Below are 26,319 nucleotides of genomic sequence, written 5' to 3' on the forward strand. Positions count from 1 at the left end.
CCGTCTTTAAGCATTTCTTTAGGCGGATTAAGCGAATCTGGCAATCTTTCTGGATATCTTGAGTCATTTTTCATGTACCCAACAGCAATGCCTAGGTGGAACCATTTTAGAAAGTTCGAGCATTTTTTGAGCGAAAATAGTCTTGCTTCTGACACGTTTCGCATACAAGTCCTTGTAAAGACTCCGAGTGTTTGTCCTAAACCAGCGAGGGGTCCAAAGATGACATATCTATTTTTAGACCTGGCGCGCAGCGCTATTAAGTCTTACAGCCAATAAAATCACGGCAAAACCAACCGATCATTTTACATGAACTGGAATAAGAACATGCTACTGACACAACAATCATTCACTTGACTCTGATGATGACTTCCGCACAGGTTGTCGAAACGTCAGTCACTACCACCGACAACAATCCTTCTCAGGACTACACTCACCCGGACGATCAGACTACACCTTCACATGAAAATAGTTTGTTGAAGATTAAATGAAACCTGTTTTATTGTGCATGCGCATGCACAGGTTCATATGATACGATCAGGCTTATTTCACAAGACAGAGGGAGGGAATAAATTTTTTATCTCTGCTAAGCAATTAGCCGAAGATTTTAAAATCAAAAGAAACCTGACATAGTAGTCTTGCATTCAAGCTGCATTAGACAAACTTTGCATATTTTATGATTAGTAATGTCCGCTCCTAAGGGTGGATAAGAAGATTATTCGAACACAGATTTGTCTTAATTAGAACAAGTAGAAAGTTTAAAAGTTTCAAATATGGCTGCTATCATATTTTCTTCTATCCTGGGCTTTTTTTCCTCTATTGGTTTTGAACAATTTTCTTTAAATTTACGCCTGAATCTAAACAAAATATTTCTGGTTAAATATTGAACACCTTTTTAATACGTTGAATGTTTCTATCGCTCCGCGCAAAATTAAAACTTAAAAGTAAAAGGCTTGGAAAACAACAAAGTTCCTCTTACACTCTAAGTTAAGAGTCTGAAAAAAGTGTAATCAAGAAGCTTTCCTATTGCCTACTAGCGTTTCTTTTGCCCAAGCATTATCGGGTAGGCATTTATAGATTATGCGAGTAAAAGTGGCGTATTATGCTAGTAGCATTGCTTTTTTTTTGGCCAAGTTATGCTAACATTATGCCCTTTTTTCCAAATTATGCCACCGTTTTTTTAAATTATGCTCTTTGAAAAAAATGCAAATAAGTCCAAAATATATATTTTTTAACTAGAAGCCGTTCGTCTACAGGAAAGAAACGCAACAAATCCACAAAGAATTTTAAATAAAGATGTGGTTCAGGTTAACATGCACACTAGTAATAGATTATAGTCTCGTGTAGCTTATCTGCGATTGTTATATTGCAGCATTACACTTGCTTACAAGTAGTCAGAAAGTGCATTCTCTTGCCGCTCATGGAAAGATGCTGAAAGCAGGCTAAAAAACTCTTTCTGCGGCAGCAGAAGAAGGTTGAACAAGTAAGACTTTCAATTAATGGCATCAAAAACTATGTGATAGTTATCAAAATGCGCAAATTATGCTAGCATTGCTACTTAGCAGAAATTATGCCAGTTTGCTCGAATTATGCCAAAAATTATGCTAGCATAATCTATAAATGCCTATTATCGGGGCCATTACGTCGCATTCTTTTTGGAAAACAAGTCACCTTCTTCTGCTCTGCCAAACGCAAAACTCCCCTCCTCCACCCCATACGAGTTTCTCGAGCCAAATGATTGGTGATCTTTTTTTCCGTGTCCTCTGAAAACTCCGATACCAAAAACAACTAATCTTCTCACGCTGTATTTTTTTCGGTCATCACTTTAAATATTTTTTTTAGCAAGTAAGGAAATATTATTCGAAAAATCGTTCGCATTGTAACCAAAACAAAATATCCCACGCGGTATCACGGCTCTAATATAATATGAAAGTTGTAACAATTGATGATATTCTACTAGATATATACACTGTAAGTGTCATTGTCCCTGATTATATGTACTTAGGCTGACTTTAAGTTGAGAAATGAAAATGTTATTAAACAATATCTCTTATATTACTAATTATATTCTTCTCATGTGAGTCTCAGATAGGTTTGTTTGATTTAAATTGATTCTCTTTTTGCCATAGTCACCTTAGTTCTTGTAAAATTTAAAGACTCAAATAGTTCTTACTTACATATTTCGTCACAATATATCTGAAGCGTTATTCATTAGCGTAATTTATTTTTTATTGGTAGGGATATTGGGCTACAGCCTCTTTTCCTTTCAACCTTCCGCCCATGCTCCCTAAAAAATACTTTGAATCCTCAGCAGAAAGAAGATTATCATTCCTTTCATTTCTTGGCCTGGTAACCCGTAAAGCTTTTTACCGCGAAAAGGACGCTAGGGAGTTTACGCCGGCAGAATCAAGCGGAAGTGGACGAGTTTCCTCCCCCCTAGGATGGAAGAAATAAGCCTCCAGTGGCTACGCAACTTTCCATATCCCGCCTCCTTCCTCCCAACTTAAAACTCGAAGGGTAACTAGGCTAAGACCCTGTGGACTGGGTTGATATACATGTATCATAACGATTGTCTGATTGAAGACTGCAAAGTGTGGCCTTATCTATCAATATTCTATTTTAAACAATAGTAATCTTTTTTTTTTAACTTTGGTGAATATGTCTGATCATTTCAGTGTAGTAACTGTTACAACTATCTCTTCAACACTTTCGTTTTCCCTGTGCATTGTCCTTTTACATTGCCTGTAGGATTAAAATTAGGAGGAATAGTCTTTACTTTTGACTTACAGATATCTTAGGTTGGCATTGTTCATGAATATCTCTTTTGGTAAGTCCTCCAACTGGTTGTTCTGCAAGTACCTGTCAACAAATGATGGCAGTTAGTTTGTGTAACGAGTGTTCAGCTGCATTGCTGATATAAATGCATTATCTTTATCATCAATACCTTCAAGTGGTGAGAAATGTTTTGGGTAAGAAGCAAAGCTACTGATACTGCAAGGGATTCATATTTTGAGCCGAACGTGTCCTCTGCATTATTACATTTCGTTGATCGCGTGGAGCCGATATATCAGACATCCATCCATGTAACATGTATTAGCCATTGGCCAATCCTATTTTTGAGAATCCACAGGGCGTTCCTGCTTTCTTTGGTGGCATTTCCTTTACCATTAAGAAATGAACTGAGAAGACAGTCGTTTTGTCAAGGAGCATTTGAAACAGTGTATCAATTTTTCGTAATAAGGTGCTGCGCAGTAATGCAAAATTAAAAGCCTAACCTTTTGGAAAGGAAGCTATTTCTTTGCCATTATGAAATGTAAGGAGAGATAATTCTTTCGCAATTTTTGTAATTTTGTCAATTAATTTACAAATGTCATTATGGGCCAGCCAAAGACCAGCGCGTGGTAACGATGACTGAAGCTAGATTAGGTAGAACCTGTGAATACATCACAGTGTCGGTGTGTTGATAAGATATTTTTGTTTTGACATTTCGTTTACGCCAATTTGTTATCCCTTAATTTAGAACTTTTAGAAGTTTTCGGGGTTTTCATTTAAGCCGAATGATCTGGTTACTTTACTTATCGCTGTTTGGTCTCTTGATAGTTTGGTTAGATTGACGTCTCCGTGTAGTTAGTGCTTTTTAGATAGAAAACTATAGTTAGAGTTTTAGTCCAGGATAAGACACCGTGTAATCATGATCCTTTTTGGAATAAAAGACAAGTCTAGATCGTAATTCTCGATAAAGTAATCACGATCCGCGAGCAACAGTAAGCCACAACTTGTAATACACTCAGGACCTACGGATTTGCATGCAGATATATATCGCATGTATTTAATCTATTCTAGGATATGCAGTTCGTTTTTTGGTTAAGAGTAAGTGTGTAACGGACGCGAGTAAACGCTTTTCAATTTAACCGCAGTGTACTACACTTTATTCGCACAATACTTTGGTAATTTCTTCAAGTATAGATTCCAGTTCTCCGCTTAGATATAAGAACGCTCCAAAGAATAGGATAAAAAAGAAAGAGAGAAAGATTCTTTGTTTGACGGTCTATCGCATATGCGTGTATCAAGCCAGGAATCGAGATTCAACTCTAGCCTAAAAAAGAAACATTTGCAGCAAGAATGATTTTTCTGTTAACTTTTGTATGATATCTCCTTGATATATCAGTCCGGAAAGTACTGAAACTACAGTGAATTCTATTTCAGGCCTACATGTATCTAGAATATAGATTTTCCTTTGGTCGGAGGGCACATTTATGCAAGAGTATTTTCTTATATTTCCTGACGAGAATTTATTACACATTCTAATAATGAGTAATTATTTGTAATTTGACCAAGTAGATAAAGAGGTCATGTGCAAGAGTGTTCACCCCAAGTTTGCAGATTTAAGATAGCGCATACGGTTACGATAATTTCTACCCTTGCAATATGAACCCAGCTGCTGGCGATACATCTGGAGTTGAGCACATTCGAATAATCCCGCGGAGAAGCTCTTACGGTTCAGAAGTTATCGCCGATCTTGTAGATCGAATCTTTGACAAGTTAAAAAGCAATATTGATACTAAACTTGGAGCCTTTAAGGGCAGTATTCATTTCCAAAGTATCCGATTTCCGGATAAGGATATCGTATCCTTTCTGGATACCTGTTGACATCGCCTTATTTTTTCCTAAGGATTTATGATTGCTTGACCCGTAATTGACTTAGGTAAACTTTATTAACTTTATTACTTTGCATCTTCATGGACAACCAAGTTCTGTGGAATCCTATCGTCTTTGTGGTTCAAATGGAAATATCTTACAGAGTTTTTCTTTGGGTGACAAATTGTATCAAAGTGTTCCACTTAAGAGGGGGGGGGGTGGGGAGACGATATTAACTTTGACAATTTACGATGAATCGTTCTCGATTTTGATGGTTGTTTGTTTAATTCTAGGTCCTTAACAGTTGACTTTTAGTAGGAAGATATCAAAACTTTCTGTTTTTTAACATAAATAGTTTCTCCAGTGACTTTCAGATCAAGCAATTCTCTGGAGAAATGCATTGAGGCCTAAGTCGAATTCCTTTGACAATTGTTAGATCCAAACAATATCTTAATTTCCGAAAGCATAGTCACAGAATCAGGTGACGAAAGAGATTAAAAAGCTGCGGAGGATTACCCTTCGTGAACACAGGCTCGCGCCTGCACTCTCATGCTCAAAAATTAATGGAAAATAAATGGGAGGGTTGAAAGATAAATAAACCCCGTTCTGGCTTGCTGGTTTGTCATGATAATGTCCTTGGCTAAGATATTATCCTCAAAATTTGATATTTGCCCTCGAAACTTCGCTTCTCGGCTAAATATTCATTTTTCGGACAATCTCGCAGCCGCGGACATTACCAGCCGACATACCAGCCGCCGGCCAGAAAAGGTTTATTTACCAAATAGCACAGGGATTTTAAATGAAGAATTGAATGAGGGACGGTGAACGGTGTACAATTATGATAAGTTCTGAAAAAAAACTGCATAAATCTTTCATATTTCCCGCACCGTGCACTCTCGTACTATCCCGGTATCTATTTTATTCGTGAGCTTTTGTGCTTAAAAGATATTGGTGTGAAAAAAAAAAAAAAATAAATAAATGAAAAGATTGGAACAGTTTTCAGAATCTGCACCCGGAAATATTGTTAATTAATTAACTAATTATAATTAATTCATTATAGAAATACGATGGCCGGTTGCTATGTAAATTCCTCCCGTTACTATCTTAGAGGTCACGTGACGACTCGTTCACGGCTTGAGCAGGTTTAAACACGAGGGTGCGCTATAAATAGATTGGTTCCGCCCCTCGATATTAGCTCAAATGAAAGAATCATTCAATATTGCGACCAACGATCTGACCGTACGTGAAACGGTGTGCATGGAAGACGCAGTAAAAGTATTATTTTGGATAAAAAAATTAGAGGATATTGAGTCTTGTTGACTCTCATTCCCATAATTTAGCTTATTTGGATTTTATTTGGCACCAACACATCGTTCGGCCGTTCAAAGTGCGATCTACGGTCGACTATGCAGTCGTACAGTTGTATTTTCAAAATTCGCGCCGTGTAATTTCGACTTTCATCCCCAAGCCCCTTATACACATCGGTTAAGAGAGCCTTCAGATTATTCCCATTGAAACTAGCGGCGTCATAAATAATGCATGCGCAGTATTATCGCTGACAATGCCTCTAACTAAGTGCGATTAGCAGCCTGCATTTCAGAACTCTAGTGGTTGTTCGGCAACATTCTTAGCTGTCGCTCCTCGAAGGATATTTATTGTGAATTTTGTGCGTTATGGCTGACGGAAATAACCCATCTATGTGCAAGAAAAAGCGTCCAACAGATCGAGGTCTTCAGTTCTCTTTCAACAGAGAGCTTCCTCAAGAGAGCAGACTTCTTGGCATCAAAGAGCGCGTCAAAATGGCAAAAGGTGCGCTAAATCTAACAAAAGCGACCTCAAGTACACAGAATGCGGATCTGATGGAGGCTCTTCTGTTACCTTTTGAGGAGAAAATGGAGGGGAAAGGACTGACATCGAGCCAACTGACCTTATCATCAACTGGAAGCACAGCTAGTCCGGACCCCCCTCTTGTTTCTACACCATCTACCACACGGTTTTCTTTTCCTTTTGCGTCTTCCACTCCATCTTCGTGTATTTCTTTACCTTCCTCTGATGCTGTTTCTCCAATTTCCCCTCCACATGCAGAACATACACCACAAAGAATGCAGATCACTACGCCTTCAGCAGAGAACGACCCTTATATCTCTGCAGCGAGGGAGCTCTGCGAACTCTGTATTTTTTTTTTTGTAACACTCTCTCCACAGCATGCTGTTACTATGGAAAACTCAATTATTGCGATTTATTAATCTTCAATCGACAAAGTCACGTTGTGTCCGTAACAGTTTCATGTGTATGTGGAGATTCATTCAAGTGGCTCTCCTCTTCTATCATGGCAGGATGTCCTCCAAAGTACTATGTAAATTTGAGGTAAGTACCTTTTCGTTTTCTGCTGGAAATTTTCTGTAACTCGCTCTCTCTGGTCACTTATCTGCCTCTGTTTTTCATAGATTGGCGATGCACTTTCTCTAATGCTCCTATGTTGTATTTCTTCTTGCGAGCAAATGGCAGTCAACAACAGTACAGCAAGCCAAATGATGATCTCTCCACCAAAATACTTCAAATGGACTGAGCAGTTTTTTATTTGGTTTCTCTCTTACCTGAATTCTAAAATACCTCCTTTTTTAAATTACTTCAACAGTCTTGAAAATGCATTGTTATGCAACCACTGTGAATAGGGTTCGCAATGAGTCCATGTCTGCTGCCCAGGAAGAAGTGAAAAGCACCCCTGGTTATGTTGTAAATGGAGAGGTACAGGTTGATTTCAATCTTACTTTGTCCTTGGCCACATACTTATACACCAGTCTTAGAGTATGGGAGGTGCATGCTTGAGTTTTGTGCAATTGTTCCTTTTTGCAAGCCAGGATCTCTGCAAGCAGTCAATTTGATGCATGGGATCTAGTAGACTTCTGCAAAGTTCTGCTGACTAGCACATCTAAGCATACAATATCTGATATTAAATTGTAAACCCTGAGAGATTTGTGAGTACAGAAATGTGTTCAATGTTATGTTGTGATATCTACCATTTCTTCCTGTAGTGTGTTATTACAGATGCAAGGCATGATTCGAGTAGATCAGCAGTACACACGACGGTGTCAGCCCTTTCTTTCTCGTAAGATACTTTTGGACTCTTTGTATGATATGTTGAACCTTAATACACTCAATGCTCTTCCTAAAAATATTCTTATTTTTACTGATTCTGTTTAGAACCAAAAAAGTTTTAGGAGTTGTAAACTGGAGTAGGGCTAGTGAAACTTCAGCAGTGAGCCGTGAAGTCCCTATGACAAAAGAGCTGCTGACTTTTCTAACTGAGACCCAAGGTATGATACAATTGCAGCCTCCATAATATCCTACCATTGATGTGATATGAGTATGGAGGAGAGAAAAATCTTTTATTGTATGACTAAAGTAATTCTCTCTTTTTTGTTGTTTATTTATTTCTCATGAGTACTTCTGCATGAAGAACAGTCCACTCAGTGAGCAGAATTTCATGCTAATTTAATTTTTGTTATTATGAACACATTGTGTTATGTAATTCTAACAAGACATAGCATAATTCATGGACCCAAAGATTACACAATTTTCTGTAAAAATGGAAAACCAGAAGCATTATACTTACTATTATTAATACTGATCTATTCATTTGTTTTCTTATAATTTTCTTTATTTAGGACTCAGGGAAATCATGTCAATTGCCATGCAGAGTCATGGTGCAAGCACAATGGCTACCTAATGAGCAAAAGGTTTTAACTAAACCTGAAGCTGTAGCTCCCTATGGGAAAGCCATTATGGGAACCTCAATATATAGACATGCCTATGATTACGTGTGGGTAATTAATTGGCACATGCTACTGTATGTTTTTGTTTCTTTGTATGAAAAAGTTTGCCTTTTCCAAATTAGGGATGTTGCAGTAAAGGCCTTAAAAAAGTTACAAAAAATTTATGTTCTAGCTAGTTACAGAAAAAGCCACTCAAAATCTGTTAACTTCTACAGTGTAGGGAAAGATACTGGATTGAATCTCTCCATTCAGTGATGCTAATTTATGCTGCTAAGCGGATCCACTATGGGGATGGCACCTTCAACATACACATGGAAGTAGCCATTCTTGATTGGTTAAAAGACTTATGCTGTTGTTAATTGTGCACAATTGCTTTGGCACTTTTTGAATGCTATGCTTACTCTTTCTTATTGACGTATTTCTCTTGCAGAATGAAAATGTGAATAGAGAAATATTTTCTCTGCAGATGTACCAACATGCCAGGAATCCAAATCATCCGGCAGAGATCAGGGTGCTTACTGCAAACACATTCAAATTCAGGGAAACCGTCTGCTCTACATTTTTTTAATCTAAGTAACTGATGTCCATTCTGCTTACCAGTGATTCTGACTTCTTGAGATAACTTTAAATGGGAGCTCAAATGTCTTGTAAAAGATGTGAGGTAACCAGGAAAGAATAAGTACACCAACTGCTGGTACTAAGTAGTGAAGCATTCATGAGTATTACAGTGTAGGTATTATTTAAGGGACTTTCCATGCAGTTTTATTGATGTTTCCACCTCTTAATTTTGTTATGACTGTATATGTTTTATGAACTTATTCAATTGATATTTATAATTGCTCTCCTTGACATGGGCATTTGTATGAGAATTTGCTTATTCCCTTTTATGCCCCATGTAAGGAATGCCTGGAGGGTTAGGAAACCTTGACCTCACATCTTTTATAATAACACAATTGGGCATCTTTTTCCGCATTGCATTAACTTGGTCCCTAAGTTCCACTTTTCTGGCCTGGTAAACAGGGTCTTTCCAGAGCCGACATTTCTTTAGAGATATCCACCAAGTCTTATAATCTTTACGACGTCACACGTGATTTTCTGTGTGCGCTTCTCTATACTAAAGAGCTTTTTTAAGTCCTTTATTTCACATTGGATAAAGCTTCCCAACCTTATTTTTTTTATATTGAGTGGCTATGGCCTTTCACTTCCATGGCAGAAGAAAGAAAAATCAGGCTTTTCGACTGACTGCTCCACGAAATGACGAATCTACGATAGGTACGCTATTGGATGGGGCATGGGATTTTTTGGCTGCCAATGCAAGCTACGAAACCATTGACCACTTTCATAAATGGCTGCTGGATTAATATTCTTTTGTTTGAATTCGAATTAGCCTTTCTGGGCTCACTTGAGATAATGTATTCTTTTGAATTTTGTACTGGAGAACGAGGCCAGAAAGACTAATTTAAATTTCAACAAAAGAATGTTAATCTGGTGGCCATTTATGAAAGTGGTCTATGAGGGGCCAATTTCTTCAGGGTATTTCTGAGAGAGCCATTAATGATTATCAATTTTCAGAAGATGTACTGAAACAGTCCGTGCCACTTAAATATATAAATCTTGTCTGTAAAACACAAAGTTAATTTTTTTAATACTAAAAAAGAGGTCTGGCTGCTACGTAACATTAAATGTCTCGGAGTTGACTTAAGGTTACCCAAGCTCAGTTTGTCAGATGATAATGTTGACAAGTTTGTGAAAAGTTTAGACATTGGTCATGTCACACAGATCCCAGGGGGCATCAGGTGTTTCTGATTATTGATTTGCACATGAGAGTTCCCCATCTTTCTTGTAAGCATGTCTGGTTCAATGAAAATGAAAATCATTTAATTTTTCAGTTCTCAGATGATGGAGCTCCTGAAACAAATGAGCTAAAAATGTCAATTGGAAGTATGGTGTGCTGGAACTTTGGTGATCAGGTGTAAGTGTAAAAGAGAAAGATCAAATAATGCATGACCTCTGGAAGCAGCTCACGGAAGAGATGAAAATGTTTGAAGGTAATGTTTTCACTGTTTGTGATAAAGGGTGCATTGTTGAATTTCAGCCAGGAGCAGGCATGTCCTGGCAGAGCTGGGCAGCCAGTGAACTCAACCAGGCAGCTACATATCCTTCCTCAAATGCAAATGTTCATAAAGGAAACATGAACACTAAGGGGGGTAGTTTTGGAATGGGTAAAGATGACACCTGGAAACCTTACACTAAGGAAATGAGAACCTCTAATACTGAAAAGGTAAACAACGATTTTCTTGCCTCTCTTCCCCAAAACCTTTCAGAAAAAAAATTGAAATTCCAGAAAGTTACAGTTCATGGCTGAAAATGGCATCTGACAGTTTGATCTTCCTAGGATTGGGCATTTTCCAGACAAGTTAAGGCCACAACCCATGCATTGTAAGATCAATGCCTGGCAACATTATATTGATCTCCTATACTTAGAGGCCATGGAAAGAGGAAAGTTTGATCCTTTTGTTTCTGCTCTGGGAGCACCTATAGGGAATAGAGACTCTTTTGAGGGTTTCTGGTACAGACAGTGTTGGGGAGCGTGCTAGGAAGCAGGAGATGTTACAGAAGTCAAAGGTGGACCTAAAGCAATACCTGCAGAAGAGAAGTTTTCCTCATGTAAGGCATACATCAGGTAGAGGGAGGGGGGGGGGTGTGGACTGGGATACTTGGCTTCAAGAGTAAAAGAACATTTTAGTGATGAAGCTAACAGGTATAACAAGTTACCAGTTAGGCTTATTGGCAATCAAGGCATTGCATTGGCTTCATATTACCATTGTTTACTTGACACTTAAGAAAGTGAAGACGAAACAGAGGCATAAACAATCCAACGATTGGCTCTTAGGAAGATAGGTGAGTGTCTGAGGAATGCAGGGGGACTTTAAAAGAATAGAGACCAATTCTGCCCAGGTTGCAGAACTGAAAGAAATGTGTAGTATCTATTTTAACTTGATGTCTTTGCTTTTTTCATCCAGTTTAACAGAAGTTGTGTAAGCACACAGGAGACGCTTTTAGAGATGATACAATGCGAAAGTTGCATAAGCATGCGTAGACTAGATCACAAGGTTGTAACAGGAGATGCGTGGGAGATGATAAAATCAGTTTTTGGGTGTGAGAGCAGAAATTAAGAGAGACGTTGTGAAAACAAAGAGGAGAATAAAACAAGATTTATTAAGGACAATTTTCGAGTATGTGAGTTAGTGTACCCCACAAGTTTGGTGCATTTGTGTTGATGTCACAACACATGGATAGTTGGATATGCCATTCCCTATCATGGAAATTTGCTGTTTACAAGGTATAGGGTGGGTTATGGCATTATTGTCTCTTTGCAGGCTAAAGAGGCCAAACATTCTGGAGTGAGGGAAGATTTGACCTTAACTAACCGGTCAAATGTAAGCACCACCACTGGTAAATGGTGGCAAGTAATGCGAAGTAATTATGTTCACTCATTTCACCTCCCAGAACATCAACCAATGCCCTCTTGTTATCTCTCACACTACCAATGACTTTCTCCGCCACACTGTTACCAACCAAATGTTTGCAATTGTGGTGGAAATAAAGAAAATGATTTGCTCAGTTATCAAGTTTGTTTGTCTAGTATTGACCTGGTGACTTGTGCAAGCAGCAGAGGAGCGACAGAATCAGTGTTGTGTGCACTATAACCCATTGTCTGTAAACAGTGCAATACTCGCTTTGCTGATAACTTATCACTGTGGTCTCATTTAAAGTTCTGTAATGCCACTGAGCTAAGAAGTGTAGCTATCAATCCAACTTTGATGACAGTACCTGGTTTAAAGGCAGCTTTACATAGTAGAGGATTAAGCACTTCAGGTAATAAGGAAATTCTAGTTAAGTGCCTTGAAGGTGCATTGGCTTGGGAAGGGTAGTTGAATTATTTTTTAATCAACAGTTTAAATCTCCCAAAATATTTGATGTCAAGTGTATTTTTCTTGGCCAAGTTGGTGCACAATAAGGCATACTTGCAATGAGAATGATAACTAAGATCTCAACAAATTCTGTGTACCAGTAATGTGAGTAATATGCCTACTTAATAAGAAAAATATTTTCAAATTGATGCAAAATTGTTTAAATTAGCTATGTTTGCTGGACAGGTTAAACCTGTCGGAATGCAAAAGTACTGTTGTCACTGATATCACTTGGTATGCACTGATATAATTTATTACAAAGAAAACTTTATAAACCCATTTTTTTTAACTGACTTGCATTTTAGAGGCAGGGTTTCTGGTCTAATGTATTTATGGAATTTTTTACTTAAAGGTTTGACCACTAAACCCTTTACATGCTAACAACAGTATGAATATTCTCCATACTGTTCTCAATACATTTTCCAAGGTGCTGACAAGGAGAATTCTTTTAACAATCAAGAGCTCCTTTAGTTAGTAATTATTTGCTTCATTCTTGTGACTTTATGTTTAATTTGGGGTTAATATTGTAAGAAGAAATTAGATGCTGGTCACTGTTAGGGGTCAAAGGGTTAATAACTAATGACTCAGCATTTTGCTTGTTATGTTGACACAATGCATTTGTTTTAGTAATGGATTTGTCTTAAATAAAAGGTACAAACGGTTGCACCTTGATAGTTTTTAAGAGCAGGATGAAGTATACAAAGATAATAAAATTTTATTTAAAAGGAGTAATTCTCTATACTGATAGGATAATTGCATAGATCAATCAGAGGTCATTATTAGTCAAATAATTAAGAAGCTTTTAGCTGTTATGTTAAGGTAAAACCATACTTTTATTTATTTACTTCAGTGTATTTCTTTCTACAAGATATGAAGATTAAGTTTTAAAATATATGCTTGTATTAATAAACATATTTCCTTCAGAACTTTGCTTCATATTACATTCAGGGTTGTCATTCTTCTGCTGTATGAAAGTTTCGTGACATTAAGGTCTTACTAAACATTAGCAAGTCTTGCTGTTACCTAATTAATTGTGAGGCTAGATCGTATTCAAATTCAATAGCTTTTGTAAATTTGAGTCTTTTCCAAATCCTTCTCGATCATAGCGCAGCACGTAAAATGAGGTTCAAATTATTGGTTATCTAGACCTACTGAAGCTGACATGAAAGCCACCAAATCGATTTTACCGCCGTTCGCGCAAAAATCAAACTGCAATGGAACTTAAAGTATTTTGTCTAAATATAATTTATCCAGACGGCTAGGGGATTTTCAATTTTTTCATATTGCACACCTCCAGGCGCTATTTAGGGAGGGTCGCTCTTAAGTAATTAAGTTTAATTTGATCTACGAAAAAACTCGGCCAAAGTCGCTCACCATGTAAAAGTTTGGTTAGAATGACGTTATTTTATTACTTTCTTTATATTTATATCCGAAGTTATCACTTCAAATTTCTGAAAAAAGGAGCCTCTTCCTGTTCAATGTTGTACACTTTTCTCATCCAAAAAATATTTCTATCAGATATTAAAACAATTTTCATCTAAAAGACTTGAAAAAAGGACAAAATAGAAACAACACACCAGACCCCCATTGCACCCTAATTCTAGCACATCCCTTAATCCAGTTTAACAGAAATATAAACAACAGTAAATAGTCAAATTGAAGTACGGTTATAAGGAACCGGGAGTCTCTGCAAAGGCCTTAAAGAATCGGTGGGGGTCGTGAGTTATCTAACACCGTCCTGTATTTTGTGATAATGTGCAGAGAAAAGAGCTGAGGTGTTCACCACTGGTATTTTGTTACTTTATTGAGCTAAAGAAACATGGTTCGGAGACACAAGAATGGGGGGTCTGGATTTAGGAAGGACTAGTACACGGGATTCGTACCCCTAGCTCCTAAGTCTTGAACATTTTTTCACATCCAAATAATTTGTAAATTTCGCGTATACCATGATAATGTTTCATAGACGCTTGGAAAGAAATAAAGGGAAATGACATCATCGTTTACAGTTATTGCACTGTAAGTGAAATGACTGGCTCATTTAAGCTGGGTTGTCACTATAGGTGTCACTATATAAGCTGCTTTTTCTTTTTTTTTGTCTTTTTTTTTTTTGTTTTTTTTGTTTTGTTTTTTGTTTGTTTGTGCTTTTTCATTTGTTCGTGCAAAGATAGATAAACAGAAGAAGACTGAAACACAGCCTTGAACACTGAACTACATAGAACATTCTTGACTTGATAACGAGACTACTTAAGGAAGAGGGAAAAGGTCTAACGGTAAAGTTGACCCTAGAATGATCCCTCAACAAACTCCCTTACAAATTTTTCTTCGATAATCCATTTTTGCGAACGAATACAATGCCTGTTTTAGAAACAAATTTCTTAGTCTATGTTTAGCACGGCTTTACTCGGGACATGACCACTGATATACATCAAATATGCAATATAACACACGCATTCAAATGTCTGTTTTGAAGGTGGGATTTGAATTGTTCTTCTCACACCAATATTAAGAGAGACTCCAAACTTACAGCCTACTCAGCTGGGTATTGAGACTGAAAATGCCTGATGGTAATTTCTTCAAATGGTTGTTGCTCACGGACCTGTCAAAATTTAGTAAATGTAGTGTCAATTACATAGTATTTGACAACAAATTTCAGAGAGAAAATGTGCTTGAATCTATTCCTCATGTACTGCATGATACCAGGGCCTAAAACATACACTTCATCAAACCAATGTTGTCATTGACCTGATATCTCCATTTTAGTCTGACATCTCAAGGCACCAGAGAGGATAACAAGCTATAATCTGTGTCAATATATATAAATTGAGACAAATTCGATCTCTTTAGCTCTGAGAACAACTTGATTCTTTACAAATGCTTTTTTCACCCTCCTCCTATTACTATTTTTTTTTTTTTTAAGAAGGCTTGACATTACACAGATAAATGAGATTTGTATTTAAAAGGAGTAATTCTCTATACTGATAGGATAATTGCATAGACGAATCAGACACCATTGTTAGTCAAATAATAAACAAGCTTTTAGCTGGTAGGTTTAGGTAAAACCATACTTCTATTTATTTACTCCAGTGTATTTCTTTCTACAAGATACAAAAATTAAATTTTAAAATATTTGCTTGTATTAATAAACATATTTCCTTCAGAACTTTGTTTCAAATTACATTCAGATTTGTCATTCTTTTGCTATATGAAAGTTTCGTGACAAGGTCTTACCAAACATTTGCAAGTCTTGCTGTTACCTAATTAATTGTTAAGCTAGATCGTATTCAAATTCAGTGGCTTTTGTAAATTTGAGTCTTTACCAAATTCTTCTCGATCATAGCGCAGCACGTAAAATGAGGTTGTTACCCTTTAATGTTTTACTGAATAAATAATTTGAAGTTACGTAGTTTGCGTGACAACGATATTTGACTCGCCGCTGTAACTTTGAAGCACGCGACCATCCTCAGGAATTTTCTCCAAGTGCCGCTTCTTGAGAAACTTCTCTCCCTTAAATCTCGCCGGAGACCAAATTTCTCTGCTTTGTCGAGCCTTTGGAAACTGAGCGTGATTTTCTCCCCATTCTTGGTCTCTCATCCCATAGTTGCATTTATTTTCTGCCAAACGAACCCTCCTTACGCATTGTTTCTCCGTATAAAAACTTCATCTTGGTATTCCAAAACCGGTCTCCTCTCTCTGTCTCGTCCTCCATGCCTAAATGCCTTAAAGATAGTTTGTTTGATGTGATCGCGCTGTCATTATTTGCCGCCACTTTTGAATAGGCCTTTACTTTTCGTGCCAACTGCCGCTGACGATTTCTCCGCCAGCGCGCATCAGAGTTGCGGGAGGAGAACCCTAGGCAACTGACCATCATTTGCTTGGGTGCTAGGAATTCATCTACAATGACTGATCTGCGGCTCAATATTCATGATTTCCATGCCCCATATCCTGAGCCACCTCTGCAGGATCTGCTATGATTCCAGTGTGTTCTCCTATTTTAAATTTGTCTTCTAGGAAGGCCTTCTGCTTAGCACTAAAATGGAAAGCCTTTCTCGAAGATCAAAATGCCCAGCTCTGCGGTAACTCCTGAATTCTTTACTCTGCAATCTCAGAATTGGTAATATAGTTCTGTGCACTAGATCCTTCCTGCTGTTTTTCAAAGGCATCTTTGCCTTGTCGAGAAGCGTGTGCCTTCCCTCTGTAAATATGCACTTGCCGTACTGTATACGCCGCAACACTTTGCAGTGGTGCTGAAAAGTACTCACAATCCTTAAACTTAAAAAGAAAAAAAGATCGGCGTGTTTGTTGGCAATGGATGCAACTTCTCTTCTTAAACGATGTCTTCTGTCTTTCTTGAAGAGGAGACTGCTTTTTTTTCAAACAAAAGGATGTCTTGCCATTTCTTTGTCCACCTAAATGAGTGGAATAATGAAAAAAAAACAAAAATTGCCCAAAAACTTAGTTCGCGACGGATTTGGACAAATAACGCTTCAGACTGTTCCTAAATACGCGTTCTTTCCATTGAGAAAATCGTTGGTCACATTTATGGTTCGGTTTATTCTCAAGCGAAGTTCAAATATTGTTTATCTACACCTAGTGAAGCTGACATGAGAGCCACCAAATCGATTTTACCGCCGTTGGGGTAAAATCAAAATGCAATGGAACTTAAAGTATTTTGTCTAGATATAATTCATCCAGACGTATATTCTGCCAAAGCTAGGGTATTTTCAATTTTATCACATTGCACACCTCCAGGCGCTATTTCGGGTGGGCCGCTCTTCAGTAATTAAGTTTCATTTGATGTAAGAAAAAATTCGGCCAAAGTCGCTCATCATGTACAAGTTTGTTTAGAATGATGCTATTTTATTACTTTCTTTGTATTTATAACCGAAGTTATCACCTCAATTTTTTGAAAAAAGGAGTTTCTTCCTGTTCAATATTGTACACTTTTCTCATCCCCAAAATATTTCTATTAGATTTTAAAAACAATTTTCAACGAAAAGACTTGGAAAAAGGACGAAATGGAAACAACACACCAGACCCCTATTGCACCCTAATTCTAGCGCATCCCTTAATCCATTTTAACAGAAATATAAACAACAGTAAATGATAAAATTCAAGTACGGTTTTAAGGAACCGGATGTCCTCTATAAAGGCCTTAGAGAATAGGGGGTTCGTGAGTTATCTAACGCCTTCCTGTATTTTGTGATAATATGCAGAGAAAAGAGCTGAGGTGTTCACCAATGGTATTTTGTTACTTAATTGAGATAAAGAAACGTGCTTTAGAGACACTAGAATATGGAGTCTGGATTTAGGAAGGACTAGTACACGGGATTTGTACCTCCTCCAAAATCTTCAGCACTTTTTTCAGATCAACAAAATTCCTAAATTTCGCGTAGGGGATAAGGGGTGAGTAAATTGACAGCAATGGTTTTGAGTGGGAAATATTGGATTAGTCATATAAAACGTATATTGAAAATAGTTTGTTAAAGATTACATAAAAGCTGTTTTATTGTGCACGCACAGATTCATATGATACGATCAGGCTTATTTCCCAAGACAGGGAGGCCGGAATAAAATATGTATCTCTGTTGAGGAATCAGCTGGAGCTTTTAAAAATCAAAAGAAACCTGACATAGTAGTCTTGCATTCAAGCTCTATTGGACAAACTTTGCATATTTTATGATTAGTGATGTTCATTTTTAAGGGTGGATAAGTAGCATTATGCGCACACGGATTTGTCGAAATCGGAATAAGCTGAAAGTTTGAATGTTTTAGATAAGGCTCCTACCATATTCTATTCTATCCTATTTTTTCCGCTATTGGTTTTAAACAATTTTTTTTAAGTTTTCATCTAAATCTGAACAAAATATTTCTGGTTCAATATTGAACACCTTTCGAATACGTTGAATGTTCCCACCGTCCCACGTCAAATTAAAACTTAGAAGTAAAAAGCTTAGAAAACTTCAAACTAACTTGTAACAAAAGGAAACAAGGTAACCAAATCCTGGTTACACTGTAACTGAAGAGTCAGAAAAAAGTGTAATTCAGAAGCTTTCCTTTTTCCCTTTCTTTTTTTCAAGGAGCCTTTGAAATAGCGTAACAATTTTTTCGTAATAAGGCGCTGTGTAGTCATGCAAAATATATAGCTTAACCCTGTGGAAAGGAGGCTTTTTCTTTGCCATTATGAAATGTAAGGAAAGATCATATTTTCGCAATTTTTGCAATTAACTTACAAATGTCTTTCATCTGTACTCTATGATGATGTATGTAGCGAACGAATTTTTCTCAGCTATTGCATGTTTTTTAGACTTTCCTAGTTTTCAGTGTAGGTGCGGCTTTATAAAGATGTACAATTCACCCAGTTAGAAGAAGTGGTCCGGGTCATTTCGAGTCCAAAAATCGATTTCGTTAAAACTTTGCGCATGAATCTTTCCTACTCTAAAGTTAATCGAAACCTCATTGGCTTTTCAAGAATTGTGCATAATTGAATTTTTCGATCTGGGCGATATTCACTTAACCCCTAATGCGAAGGTCCATTTTTAAGAGTGGCTATATGGGGTGATGGCTTTTACGGCTAGCGGTTGATATTTTGACTAATTCATGGTTAACGGGATAATTTTTTTTTTCATTTTTAGCACCAGCATCATATTAATTCGCATAATTGAGTTGCAAAACAGGAAATAAGGACTCTAACCTTTCGATTTTTCTTTTGGAAATACGGAAGAAGGTTTTTTTTTTTTCCTTTCTTTTTGCGTGAGCGTTGAAAATTGTAATGAGTTTATTACAGCCGATCTCAAGTCTCTACATCTTCGATGATTTCCTTGCTCTATTCTGCCACGTTATAGTATTTTCAATAATTCGAATATTTTCCTAAATATCATCTCTCGAACCTTACTAAGGCCTAAATCTTCATAAATGATGATTACTCCCCTGGCACACCACACCAAGAGATCATAAAATGAGGAAACTTATCCCCGCGACCCATGATTTATTTTCAATTTCGGAGGGCACATTTATGCAAGTGTATTTTCTTATATTTCCTGATGAAAATTTCTGACACATTCTAATAATGAGCAATTACAGTGGAACTCCTCAAAACCGGACGCCGTTGGGACCAGTGGAACTGTCCGGTTTAGAGGGGTGTCCGGAGTACTAAGGTTTTACCCATAAGGCAATTTTATGCAGCAGAATGTATTTTATGACTGCATGGTACTACATGGTACTTACAGTACATGGTAACTAGGCTAAAAACCTGTGGACTGGGTTGATATATACAGATATCATAACGATTGTCTGATTGACGACTACAAAGTGTGGCCTTATCTATCGGTATTTTATTTTAAACAATAGTACATTTTTTTTTAACTTTGGTGAATATGTCTGATAATTTCAGTGTAGTAACTGTTACAACTATCTCTTCAACACTTTCGTTTTCCCTGTGCATTGTCCTTTTACATTGCCTGCAGGATTCAAATTAGGAGAAATAGTCTTCCCTTTTGACTTACAGATCTCTTAGGTTGGTATTGTTCATGAATATTTCTTTTGGTAAGTCCTCCAATTGGTTGTTGTACAAGTACCTGTGAACAAACGATGGCAGTTAGTTTGTGTAACGAGCGTTCAGCTGCGTTGCTGATATAAATGCATTATCGTTATCATCAATATCTTCGAGTGGTGAGAAATGTTTTGGGTAAGAAGGAAAGCTACTGATACTGCAAGACATTCATACTTTGAGCCAAACGTGTCCACTGCATTATTACATTTCGTTTGATCGCGCGGAGCCGATATATTAGTTATCCATCCATGCAACATGTATTAGCCATTGGCCAATTCTATTTTTTAAAAATCCACAGGGCGTTTGTGCTTTCTTTGGTGGCATTTCTTTTACCATTAAGAAATGAGCTCAGGACACAGTCATTTTGTCAAGGAGCATTTGAAATAGCGTATCAATTTTTCGTAACAGGGTCCTGCGCAGTAATGCAAAATTAAAAGCCTAACCCTGTGGAAAGGAGGCTTTTTCTTCGTTATTATGAAATGTAAGGAGAGATAATTTTTTGGCAATTTAGGCAATTAATTTACAAATGTCTTTCACATGATTTCTATGATGATATTTTGGGCAGTTTACGGTTAACGGATACATATTATTTTCATTGTCGGCAGTGGAACCCACTGATTCGCATAATTGAGTTGCAAAGCACGAAATAAAGACTCTTAAGCCTTCGATCTTTCTTTTGGAAATACGGTATGTTTAATTCTTTTTCTTCCTTTTTTCCGCGAGCTTTGAAAATTGTGATGAGTCTATTACAACCAATTTCAAGTCTCTACATCTTGGAAGATTTCCTTGCTCTATTCTGCTACGTTTATAGTATTTTCGACAATTTGAATATTTTCCTAAATATAATCTCTCGACCCTTACTAAGGCGGAAATCTTTAGAAATGATGATTACTCCCTGTGCACACCGCACCAAGAGATTATAAACTGAGAAAACTTATCCCCGTGACCCATGATGTATTTGAAATGTCGCGCCATGCTGGGAAGTTATTCTTATTTATACCTCCCGTGGATCATCATATTTCAAAATGCAATTTGTCCGTGAGTGAAGAGATCTCAAGTTAGATAGAAACTGTCAATAGGAAGTAAGACTAAAATGGCCAAGAATTATTTCGGGACTACAGACTTATTCAAAACAGTTTTTGATTTGCTGTTAGAAGTGAAAAACGTACGAATTTCTTACGTGTACAAAGCCCACGCGGTAAAATTCATCATGCTTAGATAGTTGTTTACTTGCCTGGAAGGCCAGAATTTGCGCAGCGTTATGTTGAAAATTCTGAAAAAACTTCGATTTGACGCGAAATCTTCTATTAAACAATACTTTTTGAACACATTGTTACTCGAACATAATATTTACCGGGCCATCGAATCGTCAAATCGTCGCTACGCCCTGATTGTAGTCCGAAAGTTCGGTTTTCACTTTACGTTTGTCATGGTCGAAGCACATTTGCCATATAAAGAAACACTTCTCGCAAAAAGTTGGTGCCTTAAAACGTATGCGGAAATAAATTACCCCATAACCCTATTATAACTTGTTTTTAATTGAGCTTTTTGGGGTGACTAGCAAATAACCCATTTCCAGGAAACAACTAATGGAGGAAGTATACAAAACTTTATATGGTTTTTAAGAAGATAAAATTTTGTTTCCAACTAAGAAATTTTTTTGATTGACGGGCGGCCCCCTGCAGAGTTCTCACGTCATATATACAGTTAAAGCCATGCTAAACCAAGTAAAATTTGAGAATATTTCTCTCCTGTGGGCGAGAGTTTAGTGGCTGAAGGGGATTTTAGACTCAAGAATGTAAATTTAGGGTCTTGCAATTAAGTTAAAACATCTTAGAGATTTCAACAGTATTCTATTTGATTGACAGGTGACATCCAATTTGTCACGCTTTCCATGCTCATTTTACAACTTATGTAACATATGCAACTTTCAAATGCCTCATTGGCAATATAATGAGTTGAAAACTCTGTAAAATATGCTAGGGTATTTTCCCCTACCAATATACACCTTACTAAGGTTTAGTTGCACCAAAAAAAGATAAAATTTGTGATGAGCAAGCTGGATAGAGTGTCACATAACACCCAAACTCAATGACAACAAAAGATAATTGTCTGAATTAAGTGCAGTTTAATTAACAAAAAACCCAATTACATGTTAAAACTTAGGCTCTCAAATATATCAATCTCTTAAATGATCACATTCAGCAGTGTGCCACCTCTGAAAACAATTACGATCAAGTTGAAGGTAGAGGGGAATATTACAAACTGCACACTGCCAGGGGGTTTTCATTTGCTTCTTGTCAAACTCATAACATAGCTTACAATTTTTTCTGCCCAAAGAAGCCTTAGTGGATTTATTGTCAAGTCCCTCTGGTGAAATGGCTACTGGACAATGATCAACCCTACAATTATACTTTCTTGGACGGCCAGGTCCAGGTGGAGGATTCTGTGCCATTTCACTCCTTGATTTCAGCTGAAATGAAAGAATCATCCAATATTGCGACCAACGGTCTGACCATAAGTGAAATGGTGTGCATGGAAGACACATTAAAAGTATTTTTTTTTGGTCAAAAATTAGAAGATAGTGAGTCTTATTGACTCTCATTCCCATAATTTAGCTTATTTGGATTTTATTTGGCAGCAACACATCGTTCGGCCGTTCAAAGTGCGAGCTACGGTCGGCTATGCAGTCGTACAGTTGTCTTTTCAAAACTCGCGCCGTGTAACTTCGGCTTACATCCTCAAGCCCCTTGCACACATCGGTTGGCTGAGCCTTCAGATTATTCCCACTGAAACTAGCGGCGTCATAAATACTGCATGCGCAATCTTATCGCTGACAATGGCTCTAAGTAAGTGCGATTAGCAGCCAGAATTTCAGAACTCTAGTGGTTGTTCGGCAACATTCTTAGCTGTCGCTGCTCGAAGGATATTTATTGTGAATTTTGTGCGTTATGGCTGACTGAAATAACCCATCTATGCGCAAGAAAAAGCGTCCAACAGATCAAGCTCTTCAGTTCTCTTTCAACAGAGAGCTTCCTCAAGAGAGCAGACTTCTTGGCATCAAGGAACGGGTCAAAATGGCAAAAGGTGCGCTAAATCTAACAAAAACGACCTCAAGTACACAGAATACGGATCTGATGGAGGCTCTTCTGTTGGTCTTTGAGGAGAAAATGGAGAGGAAAGGACTGACATCGAGCCAACTGAGCTTATCATCAACTGGAAGCACAGCTAGTCCGAACCCCTCTCTTGTTTCTACACCATCTACCACACGGTTTTCTTTTCCTTTAGCGTCTTCCACTCCATCTTTGGGTATTTCTTTGCCTTCCTCTGATGCTGTTTCTCCAGTTTCCCCTCCACATGCAGAACATACACCACAAAGAATGCAGATCACCGCGCCTTCAGCAGAGAACGACCCCATATACATGGTGTATCTCTTCAGCGAGGAAGCTCTGCGAACTCTGTATTTTTTTTTTGTAACACTCTCTCCACAGCATGCTGTTACTATGGAAAACTCATTGATTGCGATTTACTAATCTTCAATCGACAAAGTCACGTTGTGTCCGTAACAGTTTCATGTGTATGTGGAGATTCATTCAAGTGGCTCTCCTCCTCTATCATGGGAGGATCTCCTCCAAAGTACTATGTAAATTTGAGGTAAGTACCTTTTCGTTTTCTGCTGGAAATTTTCTGAAATTCGCTCTCTCTGTATTCTTGAGTTTTGTTGTAACTGGTCACTTATCTGCCTCTGTTTTTCATAGATTGGCAAGGCACTTTCTCTAATCCTCCTATGTTGTATTTCTTCTTGTAAGCAAATGGCAGTCAATAACAGTTTACAGGAAGTTAAACGATGATCTCTCCACAAAAATACCTCAAATGGACTGAGCAGTTTTTTATTTGGTTTCTCTCTTACCTGAATTCTAAGATACCTCTTTTTTAAATTACTTCAACAGTCTTGAAAAATCATTGTTATGCAAACATTGTGAATAGGGTTTCCAATGAGTCCATGTCTGCTGCCCAGGAAGAAGTGACAAAACACCCCTGGTTATGTTGTAAATGGAGAGATACAAGTTGATTTCAATTTTATTTTGTCTTTGGCCACATACTTATACACCAGTCTTAGAGTAGGGAAGGTGCATGCTTGAGTTTTGTTCAATTCTTCCTTGTTGCAAGCCAGGATCTCTACAACCAGTCAATTTGATGCATGGGATCTAGTAGACTTCTGCAAAGTTCTGCTGACTAGCACATCTAAGCATACAATATCTGATATCAAATTGTAAACCCTTAGAGATTTGTGAGTACAGAAATGTGTTCAATGTTATGTTTTGATATCTACCATTTCTTCCTGTAGTGTGTTATTACAGATGCAAGGCATGATTAGAGTAGATCAGCAGCACACACGACGGTGTCGGCCCTTTCTTTCTCGTAAGATGCTTTTCAACTCTTTGTATGATATGTTGAACCTTGATACACTCAATGCTATTCGTAAAAATATTTTTATTTTTACTGATTCTGTTTAGAACCAAAAAAGTTTTAGGAGTCGTAAACTGGAGTAGGGATAGTGAAACTTCAGCAGTGAGCCGTGAAGTCCCTATGACGAAAAAGCTGCTGACTTTTCTAAACGAGACCCAAGGTACAGTACATTTGCGTCCTCAATAATATCCTACCATTGATGTAATATGAGTATGGAGGACAGAAAATTCCTTTATAGTGTGACTAAAGTAATTCTATTTTTTCTTTGTTTATTTATTTCTGATGTGTACTTCTGCGCAAAGAAGAGTCCACTCGGTGAGCAAGAATTTCATGCTAATCTGCTGATTGTTGCTGACCATTAACAGGTAATTTGAATGACTGTTTATTGAGAGAATGTGTAGTAGTCATAAGGTACAAAGAGTTTTTCTCAGGTTACTCCTTCAAAAGAACGATTTAACGAAACCAAAATTATGATTATTAATTTTTGTTGTTATCAACACATTGTGTTATGTAATTCCGACAAGACATAGCATAATTCATAGACTCAAAGACTACACAATTTTCTGTAAAAATGGAAAACCTGAATCATTATACTTGCTATTGTTAATACTGATCTATTAATTTGTTTTTCTATAAATCTCTTTATTTATGACTCAGGAAAATCATGTCAATTGCCATGCAGAGTCACAGTGCAAGCAGAATGGCGACCTAATGAGCAAAAGGTTTTAACTAGACCTGAAGCTGTAGCTGCATATAGGAAAGCCATTATAGGCACCTCAATATATAGACATGCATATGATTACTTGCGGGTAATTAATTAGCACATGCTATTGTATGTTTTCGTTTCTTTGCCTGAAAAAGTTTGCCTTTTCCAAATTAGCGATGTTGCAGTAAAGGCCTTGAAAGAGTTGCAAAAAATTCATGTTCCAGTTACAGAAAAAGCCACTCAAAATCTGTTACCTTCTGCAGTGTAGGGAAACATACTGGATTGAATCTCTCCATTCAGTGATTCTCATTAGTTTTATGCTTCTAAGCGGATCCATTATGGGGATGACACCTTCAACATGCACATGGAACTAGCCATTCTTAATTGGTTAAAAGAGTTATGCTGTTGTTAATTCTGCACAATTGCTTTGGCACCTTTTGAATGCTATGCTTACTCTTTCTTATTGACTTATTTCTCTTGCAGAATGAAAATTTGAATACAGAAGTATTGTCTCTGCAGATGTACCAACATGCCAGGCCTCCGAATCCTCCGGCAGAGATCAGGGTGCTTACTGCAAGAACATTCAAATTCAGGGAAACCATCTGATCTACCTTTTTTAATTTAAATAACTGATGTCCATTCTGCTTACTAGTGATTCTGACTTCGTGTGATAACTTTAAATGGGCGCCCAAATGTCTTGTAAAAGATGTGAGGTAACCAGGAAAGAATAATTACAGCAACTGCTGGTACTAAGTAGTGAAGCATTCATGAGTATTAGGTATTACTCAAGGGAATTTCCATGCAGTTTTATTGAGGTTTCCACCTCTTAATTTTCTTTTGACTGTACATGTTTCATGAACTTATTCAATTGTTATTTATAATATTTTATTGCTCTCCCTGACATGGGCATCTGTATGAGAATTTCCTTATTCCCTTTTATGCCCCGTGTAAGGAATGCCTGGAGGGTTAGGAAACCTTGACCTCACATCTTTTATGACGCAATTGGGCATCTTTTCCCGCGCTGCATTAACTTGGTCCCCAAGTTCCACCTTTCTAGCCTGGTAAACAGGGCCTTTTCAGAGCCCACACTTCTTTAGAGACCTCCAGTAAGTCTATAATCTTTACGACGTTGCATGTGATTTTCTCTGTGTGCTTTTCTATGCTAAAGAGCTTTTTTCAGTCATTTATTTCACATTGGATAAAGCTTCC

At 37.4% G+C, this 26,319-nt stretch overlaps 2 protein-coding genes and 2 pseudogenes across 3 annotated transcripts in view; 3 read left to right on the forward strand and 1 right to left on the reverse strand.

Annotated features, from left to right (window-relative positions):
- The window catches only part of LOC111347678 (uncharacterized), a 724,620-nt gene that overhangs the window by 544,101 nt on the left and 154,200 nt on the right, over positions 1-26,319 (reverse strand). The window lies entirely within an intron of this gene.
- On the forward strand, positions 4,426-7,426 carry LOC148737654 (uncharacterized; annotated as a pseudogene). Its single transcript, XR_015996317.1, has 3 exons — positions 4,426-4,597; positions 6,267-7,002; positions 7,274-7,426. The product of XR_015996317.1 is annotated as an uncharacterized LOC148737654 (transcript).
- Positions 7,327-13,046, forward strand: LOC148737655 (uncharacterized; annotated as a pseudogene).
- LOC148737656 (uncharacterized) lies at positions 22,767-23,736 on the forward strand. Its single transcript, XM_088747404.1, has one exon. It carries the CDS (start codon positions 22,910-22,912, stop codon positions 23,465-23,467), a length of 558 nt encoding a protein of 185 aa, XP_088603530.1. The 5' UTR covers positions 22,767-22,909; the 3' UTR covers positions 23,468-23,736.

Source organism: Stylophora pistillata, chromosome 2, assembly GCF_964205215.1.
Source record: "Stylophora pistillata chromosome 2, jaStyPist1.2, whole genome shotgun sequence".
NCBI classification, from domain to species: Eukaryota; Metazoa; Cnidaria; class Anthozoa; order Scleractinia; family Pocilloporidae; genus Stylophora; species Stylophora pistillata.

Coding starts and splice junctions, on each gene's coding strand:
- LOC148737656 (XM_088747404.1), top strand. CDS start 22,910: ATGCGCAAGAAAAAGCGTCCAACAGATCAAGCTCTTCAGTTCTCTTTC.